This window comes from Pogona vitticeps, chromosome 1, assembly GCF_051106095.1.
Source record: "Pogona vitticeps strain Pit_001003342236 chromosome 1, PviZW2.1, whole genome shotgun sequence".
Taxonomy (NCBI): Eukaryota; Metazoa; Chordata; class Lepidosauria; order Squamata; family Agamidae; genus Pogona; species Pogona vitticeps.
In genome coordinates, this window is record NC_135783.1 from 58,618,758 (window position 1) to 58,633,836 (window position 15,079).

Here is a 15,079-nt window from a genome sequence, read left to right on the forward strand (position 1 = left end):
AGAGAGTCAAATGAAATTGTTTCAGGGCTCTTGGGGTGTGAGAGTATAAAGTATTTTATCTTACTTGCCTTAATAAGGAAGAGGATGGAAAAGCGAAGGCTCACTCTTGATGAAAGTCAAGTAGCGATGTTCCACCTAATGCTTTGGCTAGATGTCGGTGACATCAGCTGAACTTAACTTCATGCATTTATACTTTTCTGTACAGTGGTGCCTCGCATAGCGAGGTTGATCCGTTCCGGATTAACCTTCGCTATGCTGAAGCATCGTTGAACGGGGCAGGGAATTCCAAATGGGCCGAATACTCACTGTTCAGCGATGCTTCTTAATGGCCGGCAGCCATTTTCGCGCCCTCCCCTCGCTTAACGAGGGTGTGAAAACGCTGCGCACGGCCATTTTGGGCCATTTCCGGGCTTCCGGCGGCCATTTTGGCTGCCAAACAGCTGATCGTCGGGCTTCGTTTTGCGAAGATCGGTAAGCGAAACGCTTACCGATCTTTGCAAAGCGAATTTTGCCCTATCAAAAAAACGTTGAGCGATCGCATTAGCGATCCCAAAAAAGGGATCGCTACGCGATTTCGTCGTCGTACGGTGCGCTCGTTAAGCGAGGCACCAGTGTATATGTATCATGGTTTTTCATCCCTGCCTGCATTCCTGATCATCAGGAGCTTGTCATCCTTTAAGATAGCGTTTGGTGTATCACAAGAGTCTGAAGCCAGAAAAGGAAATGTCCTATACAGTAGTACTTCCCTTTTTGTGTGGAACTGCTTTGCACATAGTCCTGTTCATAATGTTATCTCAGAAAGTACTATAATTAATTGTTAGATTTTATTTTATTTTTTAAAGAAAAGTCTGTGTACATACTACAGTATCATGAGACAACAGTTTATTTCATTATTCTGATATGTTTCATCCTCTTAATTTGAGTAAAAACATTTCATTTATGGAATAATATTAGTAGTTCTAAAAGACACAGTCTTGGTAGAAATGCATTAGGTACTAAAGTCTGAAAAGTAAAACCTGATTAACCCCAGAGGAATACTGCAAACCCATTGTCTCATGGAGATGGAAGGCATGCAGAAGCCAATTTCACACACACACACACACCCCAGTTTTGATTTTGGCTAATGTTAGTATTGGCAAATCCCAATTAAGTTAAACCCATGTTTTTGAACGTCTGCTTCTGAAAAGAGCTGTTTGGTGTATTTTTTTCAAATCTTTTTCAGAGACCTAGCAAGATTATTATACTTTGGTGAGAGTAAGAACAGAATTTAATAATAATAATAATAATAAACCCAAAATGTTCAATACTTTCTGATTGAGTACATCATTGAAAATTATATGTGTCTTTTATGTTTTAGGTAGGAACTGTGGTGGAAGTCAGGAATCCAGATGGAACTTATCAAGAAGCTGTCATCAACAAATTAACAGATGCTAGTTGGTATACTGTGGGTAAGGAAAACAAACTGAATTTCCACTGGTCCAAAAATTACAGATCAGGGAAAAAAGTGTTCATGATAACTAGTGAAATTCATGCCTGTATTTATATATAGTGAAAAACCTTTTCTTGTCTCAAAATTTACCTTTAACTGGAATCTACATGTGGATCTGTAACAATATTCTTGGATCCAAACTGCTTGATTACAAGAAGAAGCAGTAGGCGTGGATATGGAAGTCTAGCGCTTAGTGGTTTTGTTTAAAAGTGAGGTAATATGATGATTATGTGAGTAGTAGAGCTGGAGAAACACCCCATCCCTTGCAAAAAATGTTTGTAACTATCTGTATAACTTGTACATTTAGTTTAAGCTTTGATTCTAGAACACAGTGAATATACTGTAGATCTGATAATGAGTAGCATAGAGTTCTATTAAAGTTTGATGCTTAATACATGGCATATGAAATTCAGAAATCTGGTATATAAGGATTTTTGATTCTCTAAATTGCACTTTGTGTTCTGCTGAATGTTGTTAGCCAGTTTCTCTCCGAGGTAATATGGGCATATTGTCAATTAGCATGAAATGTATGTCTGTAGTGAGGGACAGACCTCCTTCCTACCTGTTTGTACACATGGACATCATTACAGAGCCATGGTAAAGGCACTTCAGGCCACTTAGGTGCCTGGATTCAACAATATTGCCAAGCTGTGTCCTTTCTTTTTCATAATGCACTCTACCTCTATTTTGCTAAGATTCATCTTCAGTTTATTATCCAGTCCTTTGGAGAGCCCAGGCAATAAGAATCCCATTCAGAATGAAGAAAAGTATTAGCTTTTCCTGATTCTTCTCCTTACACATCTTGTTTTATTTAATTAATTTTTACATTAATAATTAATTAATAATGGCTCTTATATTCTCCTGCCCTTGTTTTTAAGCTGGAATCTCTTCTTGCTTTGTTTGATTAGCATACATAACAGAACACATATTCTTCCTTTAGAGTGTATGTTTGACTTCTTTCCTTTCTATGCCTTTTGAATTTGAGCTAATAGTCACAAGCTTTAACAAACTTAAAAGTTTTTATCACTCCCCTCAGTCATTGGAACAGGGAGATCTGATCACTGTAATTACTTTGGGGACTGGATTGGGACTAAAATTCTATTGCATTTGTACCACAGCAATGAATACGTCAATTATAGTCTGTTCTCTTTTGAGGGACAACTAGCCTCAGTGTTATGCTGAGAGACAGCCTCCAGCTCTTTATTTTAACTTCTAGACAACTTTCTGCCTTTCTTATTAGCAGACAGATTTTTGGAGCATCTTTTAAAAGATCCTAGCCAGTTGTTTTCAGGCAGTATAAGCATGAAGAGAGAGAGACACACCCTGGTTACCTTTTACATCTCCTGCCCTACTTGCAGAAGAAATGACTAGGAGAGACATTCCCTTAGAATACTGAATAGTCCCAACAGACCAGCTTGCAGGAACTGTTTTTATTCAGATGCTGACGTTTAATGACATAGAAGCTGTCTCGGGAGCATAGTGGTCTCTGGAAAATGAAATGGCCTTTTTTGTTTGTTTAAGTTTCATGTACATTTTGTAATTGTATGGTATAAATATTAGCTGAGATGCCAAAAACCATTTGCGTGAGGAGAAATACTTTTGCACATGTATAAATAGTTTATACATTTTGAGTTTCCCTTTTGGATTTATCCATTTGCACCATGTCAGATCCTCTTCTATTTGGTTTCCAACTATCATGCATTGCTTGTGTGTGTGTGTGTGTGTGTGTGTGTGTGTGTGTGTGTGAGTGTGAGTGTGTGTGTGTGTGTGAGAGAGAGAGAGAGAGAGAGAGGATGCTTTTTGTTACCCACATATCTTCTAACTCCCCAAAAAGCAATGCATGATAGTTGGAAACCAAGTAGAAGAGGATCTGACATGGTGCAAATGGATGAATCCAAAAGGGAAACTCAACATGTATAAACTATATATATATAGCCTTTATCATTTCTGTAAATTTGAATTTTGTGAAAAGAATGATGGCTGCACATTTTAAAAGCTCTAGCTTTGTAATTGGTTATGCCAGTAACTGAATTAGTTGAGGCTTCAGAAAGTTCATAGATTATGTGTAACACAGTTCATTGAGTTTCTGAAGTAGAACGCCTTGAGTTTTACTCTCATGTGTGTTGCCTTAAAAATAATTTTTCTTCATCAAAAGCCACTTTTAAAATGTATTTGGCCTTACACGGATAGTATTTTCAGAAAATCTAAAGTTAGAAATTGGAGTTTGCTTAAGTATAATGGCATAAACATAGTGGTGTAAAGTTAAAATAGGTCCAGTAGAGCAGTGATGTACGAGGAATACAAATTGCATCCATTCTGATCTGTGCCATTGCCTTTTTGCTAATGTTCATAAGCACTGGAATTCTGGCCAATATCTCTGAAGATATTTATCTGAATTTGTACATTTCTGTTTGGGGTGTGATCTTGTCTCTAAAATAATTTCATCCTAATGGAAAACATAGTTAGGAAAGTTTATTTTTTGTTGTTGAAATGAATAGGAGAGGTTCTACACTTCTATGCTTGGTTCTACAGTTAATTGAAATTTGCATTATGGTGTTTTTAAAAATTCTGATAAAGACGACAACTCAATTTTTTTGTAATAGTATTTGATGATGGAGATGAGAAAACTCTCCGACGCTCTTCACTTTGCTTGAAAGGAGAGAGACATTTTGCTGAAAGTGAAGTAAGTATTTGCGGTGAAATGGAAAGCATTCTGGTTTTATACTTTTTTGCTTTTCTGAATTTTATTTTGCTGTGCTTTACACTCAGAATCATGATATTTAACTCAGTGACTAATAGAATACAAAATATGGACAGTTGTAATTCTGCTCTGCTGAAAATAATAGATTCTATCATGATAGTATGTTTACTCTGTCATTCTGGCTAAGAGAATCTTCCTGTGATGATGTGTCCATGACACAATCCAGCACACCTTCTATTTCACTGTTAATTTTTTTGTAAATGGAAAGTGAATACAGAAAGATTGGTTGCGTGTGAGATGTGCATTTCAGCCAACACTGAAATATTTGTTCTGCGTGATGATAGTATGAAGTATGAAGACATTGTTGCATAGCATACTAAATTGCACTAGAGTAAGCATATTTAATTATGGGAATTTGATGAGTCAACTTCTCTAAGTTTCAAATGGGCCTACTCTAACTGTTACTTACTTGAGTATAATACTGTATGTTGTGGATAAAGTAGGTTCAGTAGTCATGAAGGATTGCACAATAAATGGAATGCCAGTTTGTTTGTTTGTTTGTTTGTTTGTTTGATTTATACCCCACCCATCTGGCCTAAAAGGCCACTCTAGGCGGCTTCCAGTGAAGCCTATGTACACTAAGTTCTATGCATTGTGGCTTGCCCAACACTTGACCTTTATTGGCTTATAAATGCAATAAATAAATAAATAATAAAATAAATTATCGTCTGTGTAAGCTGTACATTTGGGCTATATGTATTTGTTATAGAGCTTATTCAACAGATCGGCTTTTCAAGTGATAACATATGAATTGGTTTTACCAACAGACTCTAGATCAGCTCCCTCTTACCAACCCTGAACATTTTGGGACTCCTGTCATAGGAAAGAAAACAAACAGAGGGAGGAGATCGAATCATATGTAAGTTTTATTTTTTCAGATTTTTTTGCCACCTTAGTTCCTAGCAGGTTATATAAAGTTGGTTATTAAAGTAGCATATAACTCAAGAGGTTAAACTGAAAGTGCTGCTGTAAAGTCCCTGTACAGATTAGCAGCAGAGCACAATAACCTTTTTCTCCTATAGGCAAGGTTGGACATGGGCACCTACTAGTTTTCTGTGCCCATGAGTAACATAAGAGGAGCCAATACTATCTGGGCCGACTTCTTGTTTTTCACAGTAGGCAGACATTGTAGCCGACAAGCAGGGTATACTTGTTACCAAGTCTTGTGGCTATGAATTCTATAGGTTAGTTAAACATCTGAGGCAAAATTATTTTCAGTCAGTCCAGAATGTCAGTCAGTTTGAAAAGGTCTCTCCAAATTCTTGTGTGAAGAGGGACAGTAACAATTCATGCATTGAACCGAAGGTTTTCCCTTGTGTTTAGCAGAGGATACAACAGAGCTATTCAGTTCTGCTTTGCGCAGAATATTTGTATTGCAATGTTAGGAAGGTGGATAATGGATCAGGGTGGCTTCTTTATTTAAATGTTGTTTTTGTTCCTCTATAGTGGGTTGGGCAAGTATCAGGGTCCAGGAATGATGTGCTGTGTATCCACAGTAGGCAGACATTGTTCCTGCTCTTGCATTAAACTAAAGTGGAAGGGGTGATGGACATCCTGTCCTTGAAAGAGATACATATACAGTGGTGTCCCGCTAGACCAGTGGTTCTTAACGTGGGCAATAATGCCCCCCAGGGGGCAATTTCATTTTTCAGGGGGGCGGTAGAACAAAAAGGGGCGGCATGGAAGCGATGGAGCAGAAGGGGGCGGTAGGGGGGCGCTGGAGCAAGCCAAACCTGTGAAGGTAGCTACAACCAGGGTGCTAGCAGTGGATCCAGTGCTGCCACCGCCAGACGATCCCACTCTTCCTGCCTGCCACATCTCGCCTTTCTCACTTAGGGGAGCACTGAATGTGGATCGGGTGGAAGGAAAGGGTCTCTTGGGTCCCCGTCCTCGCCCAGTGATGCTGTGCCTCGCACCCAGGCGGGGAGGGAGAGACGAGCCCCATTTGTCTGTCCTGCCTTCCCACCCACGTTCCTGTCCGTTGCAAGGGAAGCGCGGAGAGAAACGGGATGGTTTGGGGTGGCGCAGCATCTCTTTGGGTGGGATCGCAAATGCACTGCAGAAAGTCAGCCGCTCCTCTTTCTCCTTGAATTTAAGGAATTGAATTCAGTCATTGAACTTAAGTGTCTTTAATAAATAAATAAATAAATAAATAAATAAATAAATAAATAAATAAATAAATAAATAAATAGGATATTATAGCTGTGGGGAGGGGGGCAATGATAACTTCCTCAATGGCTCAAGGGGGCGTTTCTTTCAAAAAGGTTAAGAACCACTGTGCTAGACGATTACCCTGCAAAATGATGAATCCGCATGACGATGAATTTTTTGCGATTGCCATTGCGCTTCGCAAAACAGTGTTTCCTATTGGCGTTTTTCGCTGGACGATGTTTCGGTCCGTGCTTCGCAAGACGGATTTCCCCCCCCCCCGGACCGATGCTTTGCAAGACAACGATTTTAACAGCTGATCGGTGGCTTTGCAAAACGGGTGTTTTTTGGGACTGATGCTTTGCAAGACAGTGATTTAAATAGCTGATCGGCGCTTCGCAAAATGGCTTCCGTATGGGCGATTTTCGCAAAACGATGACTATTTTCCACACTGGAACACATTAAATGGATTTCAATACATTCCAATGGGGAATTGCATTTCGTAAGACGATGTTTTACTTGTATGCTTGCATGGGGCATTCCATTTTACATACAGCTTATTATTGAATAATCCAGAATTCCAAACTGTGTAGTAAGGGTTCACTTGGAATTTTTTTAGCCCAGAGGAAGAATCTTCCTCATCCTCAAGTGATGAAGATGAAGATGACAGGAAACAAACAGATGAATTGTTAGGAAAAATTGTATGCGTTGACTGTGTTAGTTTGGATAAGAAGAAAAATTTCTGGTTCCCAGCTTTGGTAAGTGCTCATCTTTTATTTTGTTTAAAAGCTATTATTATTAATTATTTATTCCATTTATACCCCGCCTATCTGCTCATTGCGACCACTGTAGGTGGCTTACAACACAAAATATAAAACAGATATATATAATAGTTTACACAATTAGAAAAATTTTGTACAAGATGGAAAGAAAGATAAAGTAAATCATAACAGAGAAGGAGGGGAAGAAAATTAGGAATTAACTGGGGGGGGAAGGCCTGCCTAAACATCCATGTTTTCAGTTGATTCTTAAAAATACCGAGCGAGGGAGCCGCACGAATCTCAGGAGACAAGTTGTTCCAGAGGCGAGGAGCCACCGCCGAGAAGGCCTGGTTTCTTGTTTTTTCCTTCCGGGCCTCCCTCGGCCTCAGGCTCCTCGGCCTCACCTCCTGACTTGAGCGAGTGACATGGGTAGAACTGGGTGGGAGTAGGCGTTCCGCCAAGTATCAAGGTCCTAAACCGTTTAGGGCTTTAAACATAAGCATCAGAACTTTGAAGTCAACGCGGAACCGAATGGGCAGCCAGTGCAATGCGGCCAGAATAGGAGAAATGTGATGGTTTTCTTGCTCCGCTAAGGGAGTCTGGCCGACGCATTCTGCACCACTAGGAGTTTCCCCATCAACCTCAAAGGTAGCCCCATGTAGAACGTGTTACAGTGGTCTGATCTCGAGATTACGAGCGCATGAACCAAGGTGGTGAGCGCCCCCACAGCGAGATAGGGTCGCAGCCGGGCTATCCACCAAAGATGAAAAAAGTCTCCATGGTGAGCTCCAGATGGATCCCCAGACTGCGAGCCCCACTTTATGTTGAAAAGCATAATACAGCCCTAAAAAAGGAAGAACAAAGATAAACATTATTGCATTGTTCCTATTTTATACTTTTATATAGGGAAACAGTCACATTGCTCATTATTATTTGATTATCTACTGGAAGCAGGTTTAACAAGATCACACTTCTAATAGATGAATTTGTAACTTAGATAAATAATATAGTAATGTCACATAGTAGGAAACTGAAATTAGGCAAATCAGATTCTTAGGAGCAAGGTACTACTTTCACCTAGGTGAGGTAATTAATTATTGGCTCAGTTCCTATGGTGTTGCAGTGGAATATATATAAACTTTACTGTTTTAGTGGTAGTTCTTATTTAGTTCTGTATTGTGTTTTGGCCAAAAAGATCCCCAAGGTAATTCATACAAAGTATATAAATATGACACTTAAGCAGCAGAATAAAATACAACTTGCAAATCCAAAGAAAGAATGTTGCAATAAATATTAAAAACAAAAAGACAAATATGATCACTCTGGGCCCAGAGCAAAGAGTAGTAGGCAAAAGTGTCTAAACAGAACTATGCCAGGCTACTAGTATCCAAAGAGAATGGAGTAAGGCAGATGGGAGTAACTTGCAGGTAGTAATAACAGCTGCTGTCTTTCCACTAGAGCAGAACACAATACAATATGACAAAAGGCATGTGAGTTCCATAGTTCTTGCTGCTTCTGTTTCTCTTGTGAGCTGAGAGCTCATCCTCTGTTAGAGAATTAGGAAGAAAGGTCCTCCATACATAGCAAAGTGGAACAACCCTTCCCCAAGTCCCTCCACCTCCCAATTTGCAGATTACTCACAAAAGGAGATTTTTATGCTAGATATCCATGTCAGGGGTAATCTGATCTATAGACTCTGAAATATGAACATATGTCATCTTTCTTTTCTAATTAATTGGTACTATTCTAAATATTTCTATTTTTCTTGTGTAGGTGGTTTGTCCAGACTGTAGTGATGAAATTGCAGTGAAAAAGGATTACGTTCTTGTCCGTTCGTTCAAGGATGGCAAATTGTATGTGGCAGTTATATTTCTAGTTACTGTTTTTATAACTAATTTATAGAAATTATCTGTGAGCAAGTGAGATAGCAGTCACAGAACAATTTTTGTAAATGCTTGGTAAATTGAGCATCCAGCTTGCTGGGGGGCACTGTGTATCCTGAATAATTAAATTGTATGCCCCCATATACTTTAAGCACTATGAAGTGGTATATAAGAAGCACACTTTTGTGCCATTCTGCATCTTGCCTTCTACTCCCACTCATGGTCAAGTCAAAATAGAATACCCGTTAGGAAGAGGTTTGCAGTTTTATGATGGTGTGGATGGATAACTATTTAGCAGATCTGTTATATAAGTTAAAGTATGTTTTATGATTGATTAAATAGTGTGCTTTTGCACTGAATAACATCCTTTTGTGAAGCCATGATAACCCACTTATTTCAGCTGGCTTGAAAACAGTAAAATCAGTAGTTGTCTTTCTGAACTGATTTATGCCACTTTTTGCTTGATCAGAATCTTTTTCCTTAAAAGTACTGAAATAAGGTGTCAGTCTAGTCACCTTTATTAATAATTGCACACTTTAAGTTGTTTTGCAAAAACACACCCATACAAACATGATGGCTAGGAGGCCAATTTCTATACTGGTTAGGATATGCCTCTGGGACCAGAAAGACATAGTTAACAATTCATAATTCAGAAATAGGGACAGCAAATCTGCCCCTCTTAGCTTCCTAGCATTTAAATCCCCCATCTCTAGCAGGTTTGTGACAAAAGACATGAAAGAAACTTGGTATAGGTCTTGCTGTAGACTGCTCCTACACCTGACATATTTCCCTGCATATTTCCTTGCTGTTTCTTTGTCCCAATGGGATAGCTGAATCTTAAATAGCTGATCAGCTTCAGGATATTTTTCTGAGGTATAGCAAACAGTTCCATAAAAGTATCAACGTTATGGGAGTGTAGGACAAGTGTTTTTAATTGACTTCTCTTTCTTTGATGTTCTAGCTACAATCACCCATAGTCTTTCGCTTACTTAATAAAAAGCCATTGGCCAGCACTGCTTTATATACCCCCTGCCCTTGAGAAGGCAGTCACAGGATGATAGCAACACCTGGTTAGCTAGTGAACCAATTGGCTTCTGGATGTTTTGCAAAGGCACAGCAAACAATTCAGTAGAGAACAGCAGTAATTATGGTAATATAGTCCAAGTCTTTTTAATAATCTTCTCTCTCCTTGATGGTGGGATTGCCAATACCATCCTCCATCTTTAGGCTAGCTGTATCATGCCCTTGTCCTTATTGAAGATCCCGATAGTTTGTTCCCTTTACAGTGATCTTTGTTACAATCCCCAGAAGCTTTGAGGCTGCCATCAAATGAAAATGAGATGAACTTTTGGAGGAAAGGGTTCTATGTTCAGATAAAATTTATTGTCTAACTAGCTTTAGTAGTTGTGTCAAATTTTATTTATTTATTTATTTATTTATTTATTTATTTATTTATTTATTTATTTATTTATTTATTTATTTATTTATTTATTTATTTATTTATTTATTTATTTATTTATTTATTTATACATTGTTGTTGTTTAGTCATTAAGTTGTGTCCAACTCTTTGTGACCCCATGGACCAGAGCATGCCAGGCCCTCCTGTCTTCCACTGCCACCCGGAGTTGGGCCAAATCATGTTGGTAGCTTCGATGACACTGTCCAGCCATCTTGTCCCCTTTTCCTCTTGCCTTCACACTTTCCCAACATCAGGGTCTTTTCCAGGGAGTCTTCTCTTCTCATAAGATGACCAAAGTATTGGAGCTTCAGCTTCAGGATGTGTCCTTCCAGTGAGCACTCAGGTTTGATTTCCTTTAGAATTGATAGGTTTGTTCTCTTTGCAGTCCACGGGACTCTCAAGAGTCTCCTACAGCACCACATACATACATCAGGTTTCTGGAAAGGCACATCTTTGGATGCTAATATAAGCACAATCTCCAATATAGTATCTAAGCACAGCAAATATTTGAAGCATTTGTTTTTAAAAAGTCCTTCGGAATGGAGAGTCATTTTTCCATTTCCATTTTTGCAATCTATACAAAGAGTGCTTTCTATTTTATTTATGTATGTATTTAAAATATTTTTACCCTGCCTTTCTCCTTAAAAAGGAGCCAAAGCAGGTTACATTATTAAAAGACAATATTTAAAACTTAAAAACTATAAATATACACATATTAAAAGAATCAAACAAATACCACTGTGAGTGGCCCCAGCCGCTGTATCCATGATGAGGCAGCAGGTACTGGTGATCAGTTGAGCTTTATTGGACTCAGCATACAGAGAAAAGAAAATCAGTGTCTCTGTAGTCCTTTGCAGAATGGGGCTCTAGCCCCAAGCAGCAGGGATGGAACTGGTAGCTTTCTATCCTTCCAGCCCTTCCAGGGCTGAGAAAATATTCGCTCCCAGCTCCCAGCTCCGAGGGAGTTACTTCACTCCCGTGGCAGCTCGTCTTGGCTGAAAGGTCCAGGCTGTTGAACAGTCTTTGCCAGCCGAGCCTCCCAGCACAGCGTCCAGCAAGCAGAGGCGGCTGTGCAGCATTGGCTGTCCCTGGGAGCTTCTCTTTCAGCTTGCCTTCAGATAAGCCAGCCGTCCTCTGGAAATGCAGGGCTCTTAGAAGCTCCTTTCAGCATCTCCCCCAGCAGATTATTTTCTCTCTTCTCCAAAGGTGACGGAAACTCCCAGGCATCCTCCCAAATGTCCGGGTCCTCCTCTCCCTCTCCTTGCTCACTCGCCTCTGTATCTAGTACAGCTACAGCTGTTTCTCTGGGGATAGGTTTAGAGTCTCCACCCTTGTCTGCCTCAGGTGCTTCCTTCAAGGCCAACAACCCTTCTGCCGTTGCTGAGGGGGCCTGCCCACACTGGCATTTATCTCCTTCTCCCCAGCCGGCTGTAGGTGGTTCACAACCACACTAAAAATGATAAACAAACACAAAATCAACACCAAAAACACATTCAGCAAAGCACAGCACTCCATTTAAAAATCCCTCTCAGAGATCCTGTCACTAGAAAAAGACTGTCTGGATGGAAAGGTCATCGTCTACTTGCAAGAAGATAATATATTTGGGGCCAGCCTGGGAGGCAGTCGGAGTACAGCTACAGAGAAGTCCTCTTCTGTGTCCTCACCAACCGCACCTATGAAGGTGGTAGAACTGAGAGAAAGGCCTCTCCTGATGATCTTAACACCCAGGCAGGCTCATAAAGAGAGACATGGTGTGGGAATTTTTTAGTTCCCACAACATAGTTCTTGGGACAGCTTGGACCCAAGATGTTTATGGTTTTATAGATTAAAACCAGCATTTTGAATTGTGTCTGGAACTAGATCTTCTCTAGTTTTCTAGACTTCACTAATCTCATGAGAATTACCTGTACAGTATATCCCAGTTTCCCCTTGTCATCATTGCCTTCTGAGATTCAGTGATAGGAATAGCCGCGTTCAACTTCAGGCTCTTCCTTATGAACTTCCCTCAGCCCCTGGCACATTCATTCATTCATTCATTCATTCATTCATTCATTCATTCATTCATTCATTCATTCATTCATTCATTCATTCATTCATTCATTCATTCATTTAACTTATATGCCACCCACTCTACCCAGAGGTCTCTGGGCGGCTTACAACAATTAAAATACAATTAAAATAGATACTCTAAAAATTGCCATCAGGACCCACAGTTGATGTTATTTCAATTAAAAGCCTTCTGCAACAGGAAGGTTTTGACCTGGCACCGAAATGTCATCAGTGTTGATGCCAGACGAATTTCAGTAGGGAGAGCATTCCATAGTCTGGGGGCAGCTGCCAAAAAGGCCCTTTGTCTACAACAGTGGTTCTTAACCTCTGTTACTCGGATGCTTTTGAACTGCAACTCCCAGAAACCCCAGTCAGGACAGCTGGTGGTGAAGGCTTCTGGGAGTTGCAGTCCAAAACTCCTGAGTAACCCAAGGTTAAGAACCAGTGGTCTACAAGACGTCCCTCTTACCTCCTTGAGGGACGGATCTTTCAAAAGGGCCCCCTGGGTAGGCTGATATGGAAGGAGGCGGTCCTTCAGATGTTCAGAGGCCAAGCCATTTAGGGCTTTATATGTCAAAAACAAGCACTTTGAATTGGGCCCGGGCAGCAACTGGTAACCAATGTAACTTAAACAAAATCGGCTTGATGTGTTCCCTAGCGGCCCCACCACTCACCAGCCGCGCAGCTCAATTCTGGACCAGTTGCAGTCGCCGGACCATCTTCAAAGGCAGCCCCACATAAAGCACATTGCAATAATCTATACGAGATGTTACTAGTGCGTGTGTAACTGTCATGAGACTGCTCGTCCAGGTAGGGCCATAGCCAGTACAATTTCCGCAGCTGAAGGAAGGCGCCCCTGGGCACCGAGTCCACCTGGGCTTCCTGAGTTTGATTGGGGTCCAGGGGCACCCCCAGGCTGCGGACCTTGTCCTTTAGGAGGAGTGTAAGCCCATTCAGGGCAGGGAAATGGCCCTCCAACCTGTATGGCGAAGCACCCTCTAACAGCACTTTATTGAGTTTCAATTTATTAACCCTCATCCAGTCCATTATCAGGTCCAGACACGAGTTCAGCACAGAAACCACCTCACCTGGATTGGTGGAAAACGAGAGGAAGAGCTGAGTTTCGTCAGCGTATTGCTGACTCCTCAGCCCAATCCTCCTGATGACCTCTTCTAGCTGTTTCATGTAGATGTTAAACAACATGGGGGACAGTATTGAGCCCTGAGGAACCCCATGACATAAATACCATGGGGCAGAGCAACTGTCCCCCAGCACCACCCTCTTGACATGGTCAGCCAGGAAGGAGTGGAACCACCGTAAAGCAGTGCCTCCAACTCCCAACCCAGCCAGCCTATCCAGAAGGACAGGGTCACACTCCCCCTGTCTCTCTCCCGGCAAAGGTCATCGTACAGGGCGACCAAGGCAGTCTCCATACCAAAACCCGGCCTGAAACCCTATTCAAATGGATCCAGAATTTGAACATCCTGATAGCTGCAGTTGCCTATCATAAGTTGTTCAGTGTTAATCTTTGGCTTGCTTTTTTCTTTCCCTTTTTCTCTTGGGACCACAAGTCTTTTCCTTCTCTGGCATTTGAGGTTCCCAACCAACAAATCAAAGAATCATCTAGGGCAGTGGTTCTTAACCTTTGTTACTCGGATGCTTTTGAACTGCAACTCCCAGAAACCCCAGTCAGCACAGCTGGTGGTGAAGGCTTCTGGGAGTTGCAGTCCAAAAGTCCTGAGTAACTCAAGGTTAAGAACCAGTGATCTAGGGTCCCTAGCAAATATGGGATTCAGAAGTGATCTGGTCACCAGTTTAAATGATATAGTATTTTCTGGATAACTGTCTGAAGTTCTTTCTCTCAAAGAAGAGAGTTGTGTATCTATATTCTCTGTTCTTGTGGACCTTGAATGCTGTATCACTTCAGTACCTCTTTTCCATACTTTACATACTTTTTCAGATTGTGTTCAGATTTGAGAACCAATTCTGCTTGGACATCCTGTTCAAGATATGTCTTCCCCATTGTATTTCTTGTGCTCTTACCCACCTTATTTTGATTTCTAGATATATAGCACATATTTATTTAGACTCCTTCAAAATTGGTGCCAGTTAAGAAATGGGTTTTTAAACCTGCTTTCAAGATAACAACTAACTGGGAATATCCTTCTGTGAATCCCCCCCCCGACCTCTGGGCATAACTCACCAGATAAAAACTTCATTAATTCTCTGATTTTAAGTCATATGTTGCCCTGTTCCAATTATACAGTTACTGAGTTTGCTAGATTATTAATGAAATAAACACAGCTGTTTAGAAGCTTAGATTCTAATCCTGTACACATTTGTATGGGAGCAAGTTTTGCTGAACTTAATTATATTGAATTCTGAGGAGTCATGCACAGGACTTTATTTCTAGACAATCTATGTGTGCTGTTCCTATGATGCTAGTACATTCTGCTTATAGTGAAGTTGGACAGAAAATCCTGTGCAGAATTAATCTTGTTTATAATATTTTGCCTCTACCGGTATATC

The 15,079-nt window shown here is 40.6% G+C and overlaps 1 protein-coding gene across 8 annotated transcripts in view; it reads left to right on the top strand.

Moving 5' to 3' along the window:
- The window catches only part of ARID4B (AT-rich interaction domain 4B), a 127,612-nt gene that overhangs the window by 60,528 nt on the left and 52,005 nt on the right, over positions 1 to 15,079 (top strand). For all 8 annotated transcript variants that reach the window (XM_078383141.1, XM_078383144.1, XM_020786983.3 and 5 more), the window contains 5 exons: positions 1,358 to 1,448; positions 4,093 to 4,172; positions 5,018 to 5,109; positions 7,018 to 7,156; positions 8,933 to 9,012. In XM_078383141.1, coding sequence (XP_078239267.1) covers positions 1,358 to 1,448; positions 4,093 to 4,172; positions 5,018 to 5,109; positions 7,018 to 7,156; positions 8,933 to 9,012 — 482 coding nt within the window. The remainder of the gene's footprint in view (positions 1 to 1,357; positions 1,449 to 4,092; positions 4,173 to 5,017; positions 5,110 to 7,017; positions 7,157 to 8,932; positions 9,013 to 15,079) is intronic.